Source organism: Amphiura filiformis, chromosome 1 (genome assembly GCF_039555335.1).
Source record: "Amphiura filiformis chromosome 1, Afil_fr2py, whole genome shotgun sequence".
In the NCBI taxonomy this organism is placed as follows: Eukaryota; Metazoa; Echinodermata; class Ophiuroidea; order Amphilepidida; family Amphiuridae; genus Amphiura; species Amphiura filiformis.
In genome coordinates, this window is record NC_092628.1 from 98779218 (window position 1) to 98795087 (window position 15870).

General features: G+C 35.1%; 1 protein-coding gene across 1 annotated transcript in view; it reads left to right on the top strand.

The window, feature by feature from the left end:
* The window catches only part of LOC140159488 (uncharacterized), a 66078-nt gene that overhangs the window by 22582 nt on the left and 27626 nt on the right, over nt 1–15870 (top strand). Inside the window, 15 exon segments of the mRNA XM_072182979.1 lie at nt 342–455; nt 1082–1195; nt 1847–1963; nt 3151–3264; nt 4516–4626; nt 6095–6208; nt 7116–7229; nt 7618–7731; nt 8863–8976; nt 9504–9617; nt 11218–11331; nt 11707–11817; nt 12499–12612; nt 12855–12965; nt 13111–13221. Of these exon segments, the coding sequence (XP_072039080.1) occupies nt 342–455; nt 1082–1195; nt 1847–1963; nt 3151–3264; nt 4516–4626; nt 6095–6208; nt 7116–7229; nt 7618–7731; nt 8863–8976; nt 9504–9617; nt 11218–11331; nt 11707–11817; nt 12499–12612; nt 12855–12965; nt 13111–13221 (1701 nt within the window).

Here is a 15870-nt window from a genome sequence, read left to right on the forward strand (position 1 = left end):
GGGGTTTTAAGCATTTCGAAGGTTCAGAACCAGAAAGCCTTAACTCAAAATGACCAGCTCTCATAAAATGAGCATAAAGTTATGACAAAATATTTTCTGAGATATTCCAGATTTGAAATCCTTATTTTATACCCTACATACCAGACATGTTAGGATGGTCCTCGCTTTGGTCCTCAAAATTCAATATTTCCTCCAGAATGTCTTCTATTGAATTTTGTCATGATTAATGGACTTTTGTGAGTTGAGGCTTTCTGGCTCTCAACCCTCGATTTGAACAACACAAATCGCGATTTGTAGCAACGACTGATCGCTATGATATGGGAATTATTTATCAATTTTAGATATAAACGAGTGTGCATCCAGTCCATGCCTGAATGGAGGTATATGTTTGGATGGCATCAACAGGTACATCTGCCAATGTGCTCTAGGTTGGACAGGTGTCAGATGTGAGCTGAGTAAGTATTTATCTCAGGTGCATTAACCTTAACAGCAACTGATCAAACTCGAGAGTTATATAAGTAGTGCAGTAAGGGACGCACCATTAGATTCTCAGGGTGGGGGTAGGAAGTTTTTCAAAAATAAAACTTCACCCACTACATGAGCAAAAAAAAAAAACTCTATCCACCAACACTAAAAAAAACCCCTTTCACCACCTAACTGTGTATAATGCATGAAATTAAAAAAACAAAAACTTGCCGCCTTCGGCGGCGAAAAAAAAAAATTCGCCGCCTTCGGCAGTGAAAAAAATCTTCCCCCGACCCCAACTTCCTACCCCCCCTGAGTATCAAATGGTGCGTCCCTAAAGTAATCTAGTTGCTGCTGATGTTGTCAAATCTCAAAAGTGTATTCCTAGCTCATTACGACTAACGCTTGTGGTTTTTGAGATATGATATTTGAATTTCTTGCAAGTGTTCCCCTAAATCTAGTAAATTTCTCTTTGTTGTGAATAAACTGGTATAATGTGATATAAACAGTTAGTGCATTCGTGTAAAATTATGCATTCAGTCAAGGGAAATAGAACAGATGGGTATCATCTTAACCTGTGATTTGATTTACTAATTATTCATGTCCATGTTTCCAGATATTGATGACTGCAATCCCAACCCATGTCTGAATGGTGCTCCATGTATTGATGGTATCAACGAGTATACGTGTATATGTGTAGTGGGTTGGACAGGTACCAACTGTCAAATCGGTAAGTTTACTACTTGACATTTTCACTTATATTAACGAGTAGCACACTGACAGCACACAGTGCAGAAAATTGGGTATAGGTAAATCTTAATAATATGTTTCAGTGTATCAATCAATACACATGTCGATGTATCGCTGGTTATACTGGTGGTAGATGCGAAATAAGTAAGTTGTTGCGTCTAAAATACCAGGCATCAGGTTTCCTTGTCCTGTTCTTCCTCTTCTCATTTTACATTTGCATGTCCTTCTCATTCTCTTGATTTCGCTGTAATTAACTTTAATAATCTTATGTTTTCTTGTTTTTTATGTTATTTTCAACGAATTTCTTTTAGCTTCTTTTTCATTGGTTTGCATTCTTCTGCGCTTCATTTTCTTACTTGTTTCCTGTTCTTTTCAGTTGATTTATTCCCATCCTTCTTCTTTTAATATCTTTATGTTCTTTGGCAATGTCTTTCTTATGTTTCGCCTGCGCGTGTAGCTGGTATTTAATTATATCGTGCTCTTATCTTTTTCACTGCATTGTCATTTTGTAACACTTCTAACTCATACATGTTTAATAACTATAATAATTATAACTATTTTATACTTACCTAAATTATAGAAAAGTTTTAAAATGAATTCTGTTGTTTTTTAAATATTATTCTTCTCCTAGATGTTGACGAGTGTGCTTCTAACCCCTGTCTTAACGGTGCTACCTGTACGGATGTGGGAGTCAACCAGTATAGGTGTACATGTTTACTGGGTTGGGCAGGAACCAACTGCCAAACCAGTAAGTTAAATACTGAAAGATATTTCTACTTACTAGTAGTTATCGAGTAACACATCAAATTATATGCATACTGTAGAAAGAGGTAAATGTTTCTTCCCAGTGACAAATTGTTGAAATGATGTTTTTAAGCATATTTGGTCAAATCATCCGTGTCTCAACAATGCAACAATTATAGATCAAAATACCGAAACACTTGAATTTTGACAATAAAACAAGAACTGCAGATTTGAACTACAATTTTTTCGTTTTAGAAAAAACAAATCTTTTAAGGGTTCTGTCCTTTTTGCGCTGAGATTGAAACGAATGTACCTTAAAGAAACATTATTGGTAGATAATATTAGCAATATACAAATATAGTTGGGATGTGTGTGATTTGAGGATGAATGTGACAGCATATTTTCCCAATTCGTACATTATTTCATATTGAACCCACTTCATCTGTGGTTTAATTAATCAAGCACAAAATGTATATATGTCAAACCATTATTTCATTAATTCTTGTAACTAAACAAGTTATTTGACTTACTTCTCCGTTTTCAACTTTTATCAACGACTACTGACATCAAACTATCAGTATTATTGAAGACCGAATTAAAAAGACTAGTTTGCGTATGACGTCCTGTCAACCAGACCAAAAATGCCGTACTGCGCAGGTCAGCAACCAATCACGTCGCGCCTTTGCCCTGACGTCAGACGCAAACTAGTCTTTATAATTCTGTCTTCAATTATAACTCAATTTGCTTACTTAAAAAAAATGTAGATATTTATATAGCGCTTTATGCCGTAAACAGCCTCAAAGCGCTTTACATTTATTCCGCCGTTATTAGAATATGTCGGAACCACGTTTGCTGCCTACAAATGGCGCAGGGTTCATCAGTACAACGACTGTGACTACCCCTAACAGCTTCCCATTGCACCTGGGTGGGGTGAGGCAAGTGTGACAAAGCGCCTAGCCCAAGGGCGCAACACGGTGGCGGGACGGGGACTCGAACCCACGCACGTCGAGCAAGCTCTCAGATTATGAGTCCAAGACCGTAAACACTGAGCCACCGTGCTCAGGATTAACGTACTTCGTACTTCATTCGCTCATGTCTTCCTAACTCGTGCACGTCATGTTCGAGTATTCTATGTGTACACCGTGTACCTTCAAGTATAATATTACTCTTTAATTTACAAATTAATTGCAGATACTAACGAGTGTTCGAGTAACCCTTGCCGAAATGGAGGTACTTGTTCGGATGGCATTAACAGATACACATGCAACTGTCTGCCAGGATATGTAGGGTCTAACTGTGAAATAAGTATGTTTTAAGTTTCTTATTTCTTACTATTTTCGCTGTGTTTGTTTTATGTCGCCTACATAATATTTAAAATTAACATGATTATAATTTATTTCACACGGATTTGGAACAACTTGTATTTTTGTACTATATTATTAATATTATCGATTAAGAGCCTCATAAACTCAATATTGTAGGCCTGTTGTGCTATAGGATAAGACCAATAATATTTTATTAAAGGCGAATTGGAGCTTTCATGCCATATTTTTCCAGTTTTGGCAATTTTGCTTAAATAATACAGTTTATTTCTACAGGTTAATACAATGATTTTATAGGAAATGAATCACGAAATCCAATAGTTACATTAATTTATTTCATTTTGTTTATTTATTAATTACAAAAATATAATATTGCACATAAGTTACGTCAAAAATTACACAATATCAAAAGGAAAAAATATTTTTTTAAAGTCCAGTGAATGGCTGGATCAAACAGGTGCTATGCCACTCTAAGACCGCTCCACCAAGTCCAAAAAAGAAGGGAAGGGAAAAATAAATTGGAGGGGAAAAATGCAGGTTAAGTTACGTTTGCCTGCAATTTGGATAAAGAGGTCCAAGTGCAAGCACAAGTTGCATCAAAAGTGCGAGCAAATTTGGACTGGTAAAACTACAAAACGTGTTGCTTAAATGAAGCAAAAGAATTTGTGGATCTGTTAATACTGGGGAGCTGGTTCCAAATGGGCACCGAACGCTGAAAAAAGCCCATCTTGTGGCACTCAGTTCTAGAAAGCTGATTTACCAGCAACAAAGGATCACAGGCAAACTATCTGGTGGTGGGACGGTCTTTGTTATACAAATACATATGTGTTGCAGTTATTGAGTTAAGGCAAATAATATACCAAAACGAAAGATTTCGCTATTTCCCCTCCCAGGAAACATTATGCACATGGGGGAAAATAAAACTCACTGAGACTTGGGATCTCACATATTGAACCCATACATTTCCCTATGAGTGTGGGCTTTATTTTTCTCAATATTTGAGCATAAACACCGCTAGCTCAGGCATTGATCCCACTCGCCGTATTTCTGTCCCTGTTTTTGACAATTGCTATGTTCAATCCTCTCGTATTCTAGCCCAATTGAGCACGTCTGTTACTAATTAAGTTTATTATTTGTATTTCTGAAGTCATTCATGGTGTTATCTATAATACTATGATATTATGATTTATAAATTTAAATGACGTTATCTTTTTGATTATTATTAATTTCCAAGACTTTGATGAATGTGGAAGTAGCCCATGTCTCAATGGCTTCTGTCGGGATGGCATCAATCAATACACATGCTTTTGCAATCAAGGATGGGAAGGCGTTAACTGTCAAATCAGTAAGTTTCATTCATGAGGCAGAATAATATCGTTGATATTTGCTTAACAGGTTACCTTTTTCAATGATCAATGATCAATGATCTGCTGACACTGAAACACCCATTAGGTGGTCAGGTGACCGGAGGATTGTAAACATCACTACGCTGAAAGAAGACGCCGAGGTGGTGTCGCAAGCCATGTCGCTGTTAATTAAGACTCTTAAAAAGTTAACTTTTAAAGCAAATGTCAAAAATGACAGAGTCCGATATTAGTATCCACGCTGCTAATATCGTTTATGTTCCAAATTCAAATCTGTTGGCATACTTCACATGATTGTTCTCTGTGCAAGGCAGGCCTACATCCAATCGAAATAATTAGTACTTCTTGTGAGAAAAAACTGTTTATTCAGTTTGAAAGTATGCCGTAAAACACCAAACTGCCACTTTGGTACTCCAATAGGTCCCGTTGCATAATAAACCTTTATCTGTTTTAACTTACTTATCGACGTCACACATTGTTTGTTGTATATGATCTATCCAACTAAGTCTAGATCGAGAGGAACTGTATTCAAACTATTGAGTAAAAAATTCCAAGAATTCGTATCACTAAAGGTACTGCATTGCACGAAGATCAACAACATGTAAAGAAATGTACTCCAGAGTTTTCTGATCGCTTTAAGGGCTGGGGTATGAACGTTTGGACAGTATTTATTTTGGGACATTAGAGCACATCAGACATATCGAAATGCATTCTGAATACGAAGAATGTCATTCTGATATCAAATAATTTTGAATTTTTGAAATTCGCAATTTAATACACATTTTATGGCAAATCATTAAAAATTGATATTTTTGATATTTAACAGTACTTGAAGTAAACTTTATAAATCTGATGATTTATACTTAAAGTGTATGTAGGTGGGTTGAAAAGCCGAGGATCAATTGAAAATGTTGACCTTTCGTATTGAAGATATGGATTTTTTTCCCAAAACACCAAAAAAATTAGGTCTTTTTGGGAAAAAAATCCATATCTTCAAAATGAAAGGTCAAAATTTTCAATTGACAGTCGGCTTTTCCTCCCTGCTACATACACTTTAAGAATATATCATTAGATTTATATAATTTACTTCGAGGACTGTTATATATCAAAAATTTGAAAAATATCAAAATTTTATAATTTGTCATAAAATTTGTATTATATTGTGATTTTCAAAAATGAAAATTATTTGATATCAGAAAGACATGCTTCGTATTCAGAATACAATTCGATAGGTCTGAGGTGCTCTCATGTGCCACAAAAATACTATCGAAACGCAATAAACGCTCATTTTAGATCCCTTAATCACTAATTCGTAAAAGTTATCCACATTATGAAGGTTACAACATGATCGAAAATATTTCAACAACATCTTCATTTTACCTGTCTTAACAATATCAAAACTAGTTGTTTTTTTACTTGAGTTGTTAACAACAATATTTTCTTTATTAGATATCAATGATTGCGCTAATAACCCATGTCTTAACTCTGGGACGTGTATCGATGGGATCAACACTTTCACTTGTCAATGTGTGGCTGGATATACTGGTAGAACATGCCAAATAAGTAAGTATATCATCATCTGGCCTTTGATTTTGTATTTGATTATTGATGTTTTTTCTCAATTCGCTGGTTTAGTAGCTGACATCTCGGCCCTGATTTGGTAAAACGATCTAACTTGAAATTTGGACATTTTGAGATAAATCCATATCATGAGTAATGTGAGGGGGCTCTTTCCATTGGTGACATCCTAAAATCATCACCATGCCACAAAATAATGAGATTTTTATATTTTCTAAGACATTAGATCTATTTAATAATTAATTTTATTCAAAACGAAAAACGTCAAGTGTTCAAACTTTAAAGCTCTTTTTCTCGAAACGGCGATTTTAATTTCAAGTTAGATCATTTTCTGTACAGGCAAGAGCAGCTCTATTTATTTAATCGTTGAGTTGATTATACCAGATTTAAGTCATCTTTTAACACTTAAAAATGACAACCAACTTGTAATAGGCCTATCGTTAGTATCAAAAAAGTACATTTTTAAACCATTACGATACAAATTGGAAACTATATAGTTTACCGATTCCAATTTTTTAGTTTGAAGGTCTATGATTTGGGCTAGATTGATGATAAAATAACACACTAGTCAGATTAAAACAGTGTTGACCTTGTGAAAATGTATGACAAAGTCAAAAATAGTTAGTATTTACGAACGTTTCGCAATATACTGTATGAAAAATCTTTACCTGGACATACTTCAAACTTTGAGCGGTGTCAAACTAACTCTGTTCGTTATTGTAGCATGTCAAAAGCTGGTGTGATTATTATCACCCTCAAATCATCACCCTATTCACCCCTCATGATAAATTCAAACTTGGTTGGCGTTTGATTTTGACTCGATTATTGTTATTTTGCGCTTATTTTTAATTCTTTGTTCATTCAAACATTGTGACGTTACTTTTGCTTGCAGACATTAATGAATGTTCTGGCAATCCATGTCAAAATGGTGGTACATGTGTGGATGGAATTAACCGTTTTACATGTAACTGTGTACCGGGTTTTTTTGGAAATATCTGCCAACTAAGTAAGTTATAATATCTTGCCAATCTAAATATTAGGAGGGGAAGCTGTATCTTGTTTATCTCAAATATGAGGCATACGATAAGGAGTGACACATGTCAAATATGCGCGTCGCATCAGTGGAATATAGAGGTTAACTCTGCTCTACTTCAGATATCGATAGTAATGCAAGTTATTTCGAAGGAACAACACTATGTATTAGGGTAGGACATTGGAACATTTGATAAATTCTCTAGTTATACACATATTTGGTTTGTATAATAATTATATGATTATATCTTAATATATCATATAAATATTATATATCTATCATATAAATATTATAGACACATTTAAGATGTAAGATGTTAAAAAATGTAATTACGACTAACTTTATCTTATTCCATTTTAAGATATCGACGAATGTGTTTCTGCCCCTTGCTTGAATGGCGGGACCTGTACGGATGGCGTAAATGGTTACACGTGTGCCTGCAGTCCAGGTTATACAGGCGCACGATGCTCAATAAGTAAGTAACTTGAAGGATTTCAGTTGTCAGAATTTCATCGTATGAAGCATTTAATTCTCATTGCTAACTCGACTATTCAAACTTTTACACATTCCTGCATATTTACGTACAGCTATATACACACACCCCTACTAACAATCAAATAATATATGACACGCCTATACAGTTAATTCACCATTATTTATACTTTATTGAGAACTAAAGTGATTCATTATCAGATTTAAGTTCAGACACTATCTAGAAAGAGAAACATAACTATTGATACGATGATCAGGGGCTGGGGCCCGCAATAATAAACCAGGCTTGAGTGATAGGTGCATCCAGGGCCTTGCGCTTAACACTTTGATTAACTTGCTCGTTTTCACACATCGGGGACCAGATGCCATGGTTCATAACTTGCTCATAACTTGTTCATAATTTGCTCATAAATTGTTCATGTGTTGCCCGGAATTTAACAGCAATTTTGCTTACGTGGATTTTAAATACATTGCTGAATTTACACTCAATTGCTTTGTGATTGCGATGCGTCGCTTTTAAAAAGCGATTAGCCAATCGCAAAGTTTTGCAATGCATCGCTCGTCGATTTTTATTTACATTCGATCGCGATTGCAGACGAGAATTGAAATATTAAAAATAGCAAAAATTACATTTTCAGAGCATTCATTGATGTTGATTATCATTGTTTGAATGAATTCAGTTCCAAAGCTAATGATCAAGGAAAGTAAATTAATTAGGAAAATAATCCGATAGTAGATAATGACTGGTACAAAACGGCGACATCGCTCTGGATCAACTCGCAAAATTGACGTCATTTTTGCAAAAGCGATGGATATCAATCAATTGACTGGACGCTCTGAAAACGGAATAAAACACTGAGCATGTGTGCGATTCGCTTGTCTGCAAAAGCGATCGAGTATAAACTCAGCTTTACTTGACACCAAATAACAGCCGTATGGTGTAATCACTACTTAGCCGACCTATTTATAAAATAATTATCAATTAAGAAGTTCGAAACCTGAATACCTTACCCATAAACTATTGAATGGCCCGGTTGAATGGTAGGTGGACATGTTCTTTCGTATCAGTATTTTGAACTACAATTTTTATGCTTGATTATATTAACGTTGTTAGATATCAACGAATGTGCTGGTAACCCTTGCCAGAACCAAGGTACATGTGTGGACGGAATCAATCAATTTACCTGTCAATGTATCTCCGGATGGATAGGACTTCGCTGTGAAATTAGTGAGTACCAGATCAGGCAGAGTATTTGACAATTTTTCAAATCATAGGTATGATCCTAATTGTGTAATCCTCTTGATCAGCTATATGTACGATCTCTATAGTAATATATAGTTGAAAACAATTTTAGAATGTATCGCCGCGCACTAGACATACGCTGTAACTCTGCGTCACACCATTGATTATATATATATATTGACTTTTTAGAGTCATTAGTTGTTATACCCTTAGCTTATTGATTTGATTTTTATTCAGCATGTTATCAAAGCACAAAAGTTTTTCAGAAAAAGAGGATCATTTAATCATTAAATTCATCTTTTACCTTAATTTATATTTGTGTGCTGTTTAAGAAATGTAATATATCTTCAGAAGATGGTGTCATTTTATTTTAAAGCTTATTTACAATTATTGACAGATTTGTTAAAATATCAAAAAGTTCAATATGTTTTTGTAAGAATGGTCACATTTTTACTTTTATTGAATGACGTTTAACACATAACGTACTTGATTTCGACTTTTACTGTATTTAGACTTCGATGAATGTGCATCGAATCCATGTCTCAATAATGGTGCATGTATAGATGGAATCAACAGCTTCACGTGTAACTGTCCTGCTGGATTCCTTGGTATCAGGTGTGAAATAAGTAAGTTTTACTACACCAGGCACAAAAAGAAACTCGTCAGTTATATTCATCCTTGCTGTTCAATAACTTGATAATTTTGGATTATTCTGAAATATACATTTTGTTAATTGGACTTTGCTTTCTTATTTGACAGCCTATTTGTGAAAAACGAACAAGAATTGACCAAGATATGCGCCTCCAAAGCCTCAAACCCCAAAATCAAAAGTTGCATTTTCAACGATTTTCAATGGGAACGCATCGTTGTATTGCACACAAGCACCACGGGCCAATCAATAAAGCACACGGTGTAACAGGCACAATTGAATCGTTAAAATTGCAACTTTTCATTTTGGGGTTTGAGAGTTTGGAGGTGCATATCTTGGTAAATTCTTGCTCAATGTTCACGAACAGGGTGACAAATGAGAAAGAAAAGTCCAATTAACAAAATGTATATTTCAGAATAATCCAAAATTATCATGTTATTGAACAGCAAGGATGAATATAACTGACTTGTTTCTTTTTGTGCCTGGTGTATATCATATTGACGCGTCCTTGTTTCAATTAGAGGTTAATGACTGCGCATTAGTTGTTTTGAGGGTATTGTGAAATATCAATTCGAGGGATATTTCGAGGTCCAAAGCACAATGTTTAGATATTTCACAATACCCGAAAAATAACTGATGCAAAGTCATTAACCTCATTCATAACCCTTACTTAACACTTTTTAAAATTTAATCTTCTTTCTTCTTTTGAATTTGAAAACAAACGATAATTTTAACTGTATCTTTCGTGTTTCCCTGAAAAAAATCGAATAGCCCATAAGGGAAATGCCGCTAGCAACCAATCACACTAGCGTGCAATCAGGCGATGTCCAAATACGGCGGCCAGCGTCTGCGTAAATTGTTCGATTGCATAACACGGCACGTAACGCGGTCATTTTAAAGCGTAATTCTAGCTACGTCACGAGACGCGGTCATTATACTTTTTCAATAACTTGTATTTGCGTCCTCGTATTTAAACGTTATTATCTGTGATTGGATTAAACACATCGCGTATATTAATGAGGTTATGAAATGTTACAGAAAACAAGGGGAACACGAACAGTTCTTGTAAAATATATGGTACCCAGATTCTCGGATACAATTCACACATTGGTTTTGGTAACACTATATCTCAGTTAGTCCCGCTGAATAAAAGCGTATCACTACACTTTAGTATGTTAGTGGCCTCCAGGTCATATTTTTCCAGTTTTGGTTTGCTTGAATAATTTCTATATTTCTTTAAGTATATTTCTGCAAGGTAGTACATTGATCTTATAGTAAATGAGTCAAGAATTTTTCCATATTGTATTGCAGATATTTAGTTATGACAAATAATAGGCCAAAATTAAAGTTTTCGTTATTTGCCCCCTTCCCGAATAGATCACATGGGAAAAATAAAACCCATCACAATGAGCCTTGTGATCTTACGTATTCAAAAACACCTTTCCCTGTGAATGTGGGCTTTATTTTTATCACTACTTGAGCTCAGGCACAGCTCCAACTCACTGCAATAAAGTAAAACCATAGTAAAACCACTTCAACAGAAAAGATGTTGTAATAAACAATCTTTATTTAATCAGATTTTAATGAGTGTGCATCAAATCCGTGTGAGAACGGAGGCCAGTGCATCGATGGGATCAACTCATATACCTGTAATTGTCCGGCAGGATTCAACGGTGTCCGATGTGAAATAAGTAAGCATTTTTGTTTAGTTTGTATTCAAATTATCATTCCTAGTTAAATAGGAAACTGAATAATAAATACACGATAATGTGCAAATTTACAAATGTGCAAATTTACAACATGTTGATTCACTACAGTCTGTTTCGCTCTCAGGCTCCACAAGTGAGAAGCCTTAGGACGAAACAGACTGTAGTGAATAAACACGGAATGAACACTCTATGCGACAAAAGAAGTATGCCACCATTTTACGGTAACCTACTTTTTGTAAATCCTTTCTTTCAGAGCCACGAGTTTGGTTAAACCGTTCTGTGATTATGTGTTTAATACTATGACAAATAAGGAAATCAAAGTTTAAATAATTTCGAACGACATTTTATTATTTTCAGATATCGACAACTGCGTCGGCAATCCATGTGCTAATGGACAGTGTATAGATGGAATCAATCAATTCGTATGCATATGTGATCCTGGTTGGGAGGGTATTACCTGCAATATCAGTAAGTAACATGTGTTAAAAATGTAACATGTTTATAAAGTCAATGGGTTATGGTACATCATTGTAATGAATATAGGAAGCATGTGAATGGGAAAAGGTAGTTTGCTGCAACTTTGGAATATATGTATTTTGAAAGAGCAAACGGCAGATACAAGATCAACTTTGTATAACTCTAGTGTTGTGATTGACAGCTATATCCCGACACAATTCCCACCTTTTTACCATAATCGAAATGAAGGTCAGTAGCAAGAACGTGCCTTTGTGCAAGTGCTGCGAAATACAAGGGTCACATAAGTAGTAAAGGCTGTATAAAATTATCACATCAAAATGCAACATAATATCTACGTAATTTGTAGATATATGTTCAAACTGTATACTTTATTTGGTCATTTCAAGATTGCAATTTTGCATTTATAGAAGAGACCGACTTTTCAATAAACAATAAAACAATGGATCCAAATAATTTGGATACTATCCCTACTTCAAGTCAATTTTAAATATTTGAAATATGTCATTGATGTTAGTTAGTGGTCATACAGTTTGATGTGGTTTTAATCAGATATAAGATATCAGAATAACTGACCAGTCGTACTATTTTGTTACAAATCACATGCTACATAATAAAATCGATGCGCAATCATAAGATTTTTTAAAAGATACTTGGTTATTTTTCTGCCTTTAGATATAAATGAATGTGCTGAGAACCCTTGTAGAAATGGAGGAACTTGTACGGATGGCATCAATGGATTTACATGTCAATGCACACCTAGCTGGTCAGGACTGACATGCGAAACTAGTAAGACAATCTTCCATGAATGATATTAACCATGATAACATTTAATCGACATTCTGTCAAATCAAAAATAAAATCCAACACCTGAGGTGGCGTGGGATAGCAACCGAACCACCACTCAATACGAGTTACGACTGTGACATATCACAGACCCTCCCTTTTTCTAGGGTCTGTGGACATATGCACATCGATCAATAACCTTCAATTCGTAAAGTTGTATAAAAATTTATCGTTTCTCTTTGCAGACATTGCATGTGACTCTAGCCCGTGTCAGAATGGAGGTACATGTTTCATGACTGCGCAAGGCTACAGATGTCTATGTGTAAATGGTTATACGGGGACTAACTGCCAAACAAGTAAGTGTAACAATACAGATATTGAGTTCGATTCATATGTTTGTAGTTATTTCTTCATTTCTTGTTTTAATTGTGTAACGTTTGTTAAACATGTCAACGTTTTGTATGTATTCATTGGAATATATGTTTTATCACTTTCCTTAAGATATCAATGAGTGTGCTAGCAGCCCATGTGTGAATGGTCAATGTAATGATGGAATTTTTGGATACACATGTACCTGTAATCCTGGATGGTTTGGAGTAAACTGTAATCAAAGTAAGTACTTGAGCGTGGGTTTTGGTATACGCTTACACATACGGTCGCTCTATAGGAAGTGTCAAGTCGCTACCAATTGAATACGAGTCACATTAAAAGCAACAAAATTGAGAGTCGCTACAACGACTGAATCACCTATTTTGCAAAATCGCTACCAGCTTCTGATCATCAGCGACTCCATTATATGAACAAAATGTGACACATATCTTGAATGAAAAAGGTACTACGACTTTAATGAAAAATTCTATGACTTATTCACAATGTCATATGTGACCCGGCAGCACAAATGAGCCGTAAATTCCCTAAATTATATTCTGAGTTACGGTGTAAAATGTGTACGAAGGTCGTATTCATCGGTAACTTAAGGTAGCTGTGTACTCTCAGATACGCATGTAGTAAAAGTGCCATAACTTTGTAATTATTCACGCAAGACATATAAAAGTATACATTTTTATGAAGGCAAGACATCAATGAATATCAATATAAGTACAGTTTTGGTGTAAAAACAACAATTATGAAGAAAATCACAAAACATTTTTGGCAATTTTTGTTCGGTACATCATAACAAAAAACACTCTTTCCAAAAATGTTTGTTTTGCTTTTTTCTTAATCTTGAGGCACCATTCCAAAAACGGTTTTTTTAGTTTTTTGATATTCGCCTTATTTTTTGAGATATTGACCATATAAGGCATCAAAATGAACTTTTTAAAATTCACAAACGCCTATTTGCACAAAATGATGCCTAAATCGGAAATAGACCAAAATTTAAAAAAAATAAGAAAACCGTTTCTTAAATCGATCATGCTTTTTATGATGAGCATAAATGCTTACCTATAGATGCTGTATTTATTGAGTTATCATGTACCTAAATCGTCATTTTACCGAGAAAATAAACATTGAAATAAAGGCCGTTGAAGTTTAAAGTGGTCACATTTTGCACTTTGATCGAAGCTTACAGAAGAATGCGGCAGTTCTCGTTTTTCTACCTTACATTACGTTAACATCGGGTAAATCCACAGCCCCTTGAGAAGTTTGGGCGAAATCCATTCATATCTTGATGTTTAAATCGGGGGAAAGGACTTGAAAAAATTCACATTTTATAAGCTAAAACGGAGCCATTTGACCGCTGGGTTTTTGTGAAATCAGTGCTTCCGTGGTGTTTCCATAAGATGCGCCGCGCATGCAGATAAGCGTCGCGTATGCGTAGCGTATTTGTGCGTTACCAAATTGCGCGATACGCAACGCGATGCGTTGTTGCGCGCGTGTACCCTGCTGGTACAACAAAGATTTTCTTTCCTTTTAAATTTCAAACACGAGTGGAATAGTGAAATAAAATCCTTAAATATTGCAGTTGGAGTGTACAAATCTGGATTTTCATTCCTTGTATTTATAAAAACTTAACAAAGTACAAACATATCAAAAAAACTCAATTTCGCGAAAGAAACAATGTCTAGAGTACACAGCCGCGTTAAGCTGGCCCGACATCTGTCTCATTTTGATAGTCAAAAACTAATCAATAATCCTATTGTTAATGGTTAATGATAATAGGCTTCTACCTTAGATGGCTATAGAACTTTTAATAGCTCTGGTCTTTGTTTGCTTTTGCTAAATCCTGTTCAAGTGGTGGGTTACTAGGCATTGTATAATATTGGTGTAAATTTTAACTGATTCACACAAGCAAATTGATTTTACACTTACGTGTAATTTTCGTGACTTATCCAAGCTCACTTCTTCAGCACTCTGATGGATTGCTGGTACTAGACGTGGTAGCGCGAAACGGATCATGTGACCTGGGTATTGATCCCAAATCACTAGACCCGATCAGCTTCTTGTAGGCGTTGTATTTTGTACAGGTATGCATAACCAACAATTAACAATGAGAGAACTTTCTTAAACCTCGTTGACTTGGGGATGATTGAAATGACCGCCAATTATGACTGTTTGATATTTATTGCCAGCAATGTGGAAAAAGAGACACATGTAAAAACGTAAAAAGCTATAATTTTGTTGAAGGAGCAAAGTTTAACAAACCATATCCCCGCTTCTGGATATCGTTTGAAGTCAAATGATATACCATTTTTAAGTTTATGATATTTATTTTTTAAACACGAAATAAAACAAAATTGACCGGGGGAGGAATTTACGGCTCATTCGCCGTGAACGGTCACATATTGTTAAGGCATAACATTTGTATCTTTATTTTATTAGGTAACGCTAACAACTTTGATACCTTTTATTGTCGCAGACTTTGACAAGTGCGGTTTTAATCCATGTCAAAATGGCGGCTTCTGTATAGATGGTGTCAATAGTTATACATGTAACTGTGCAGATGGATACTCTGGATCTCTCTGTGAAATTAATAGTATGGTTGAAAAATAGTTGAATATAATATTATCATAATGGTCAGATGTTTTCACTGATAACAAAAAAGACAGATCTTAAGCATTTTCCGGTTATTTTACGTTTTCATGGGAGCGATAGTTGTGCACACAAGCTTGGACAGAATACACTGAATTTGAATTCTGAAATAGACGTATAAAACTGTCGTGCCAAATATGGTGCATGACGTTTTGAACTCAAATTCGATTGAAATATGGAGCACGTGTTAAAGTTTCCACAATAATGCCAGGAGGCAGGAGCACACTTTTA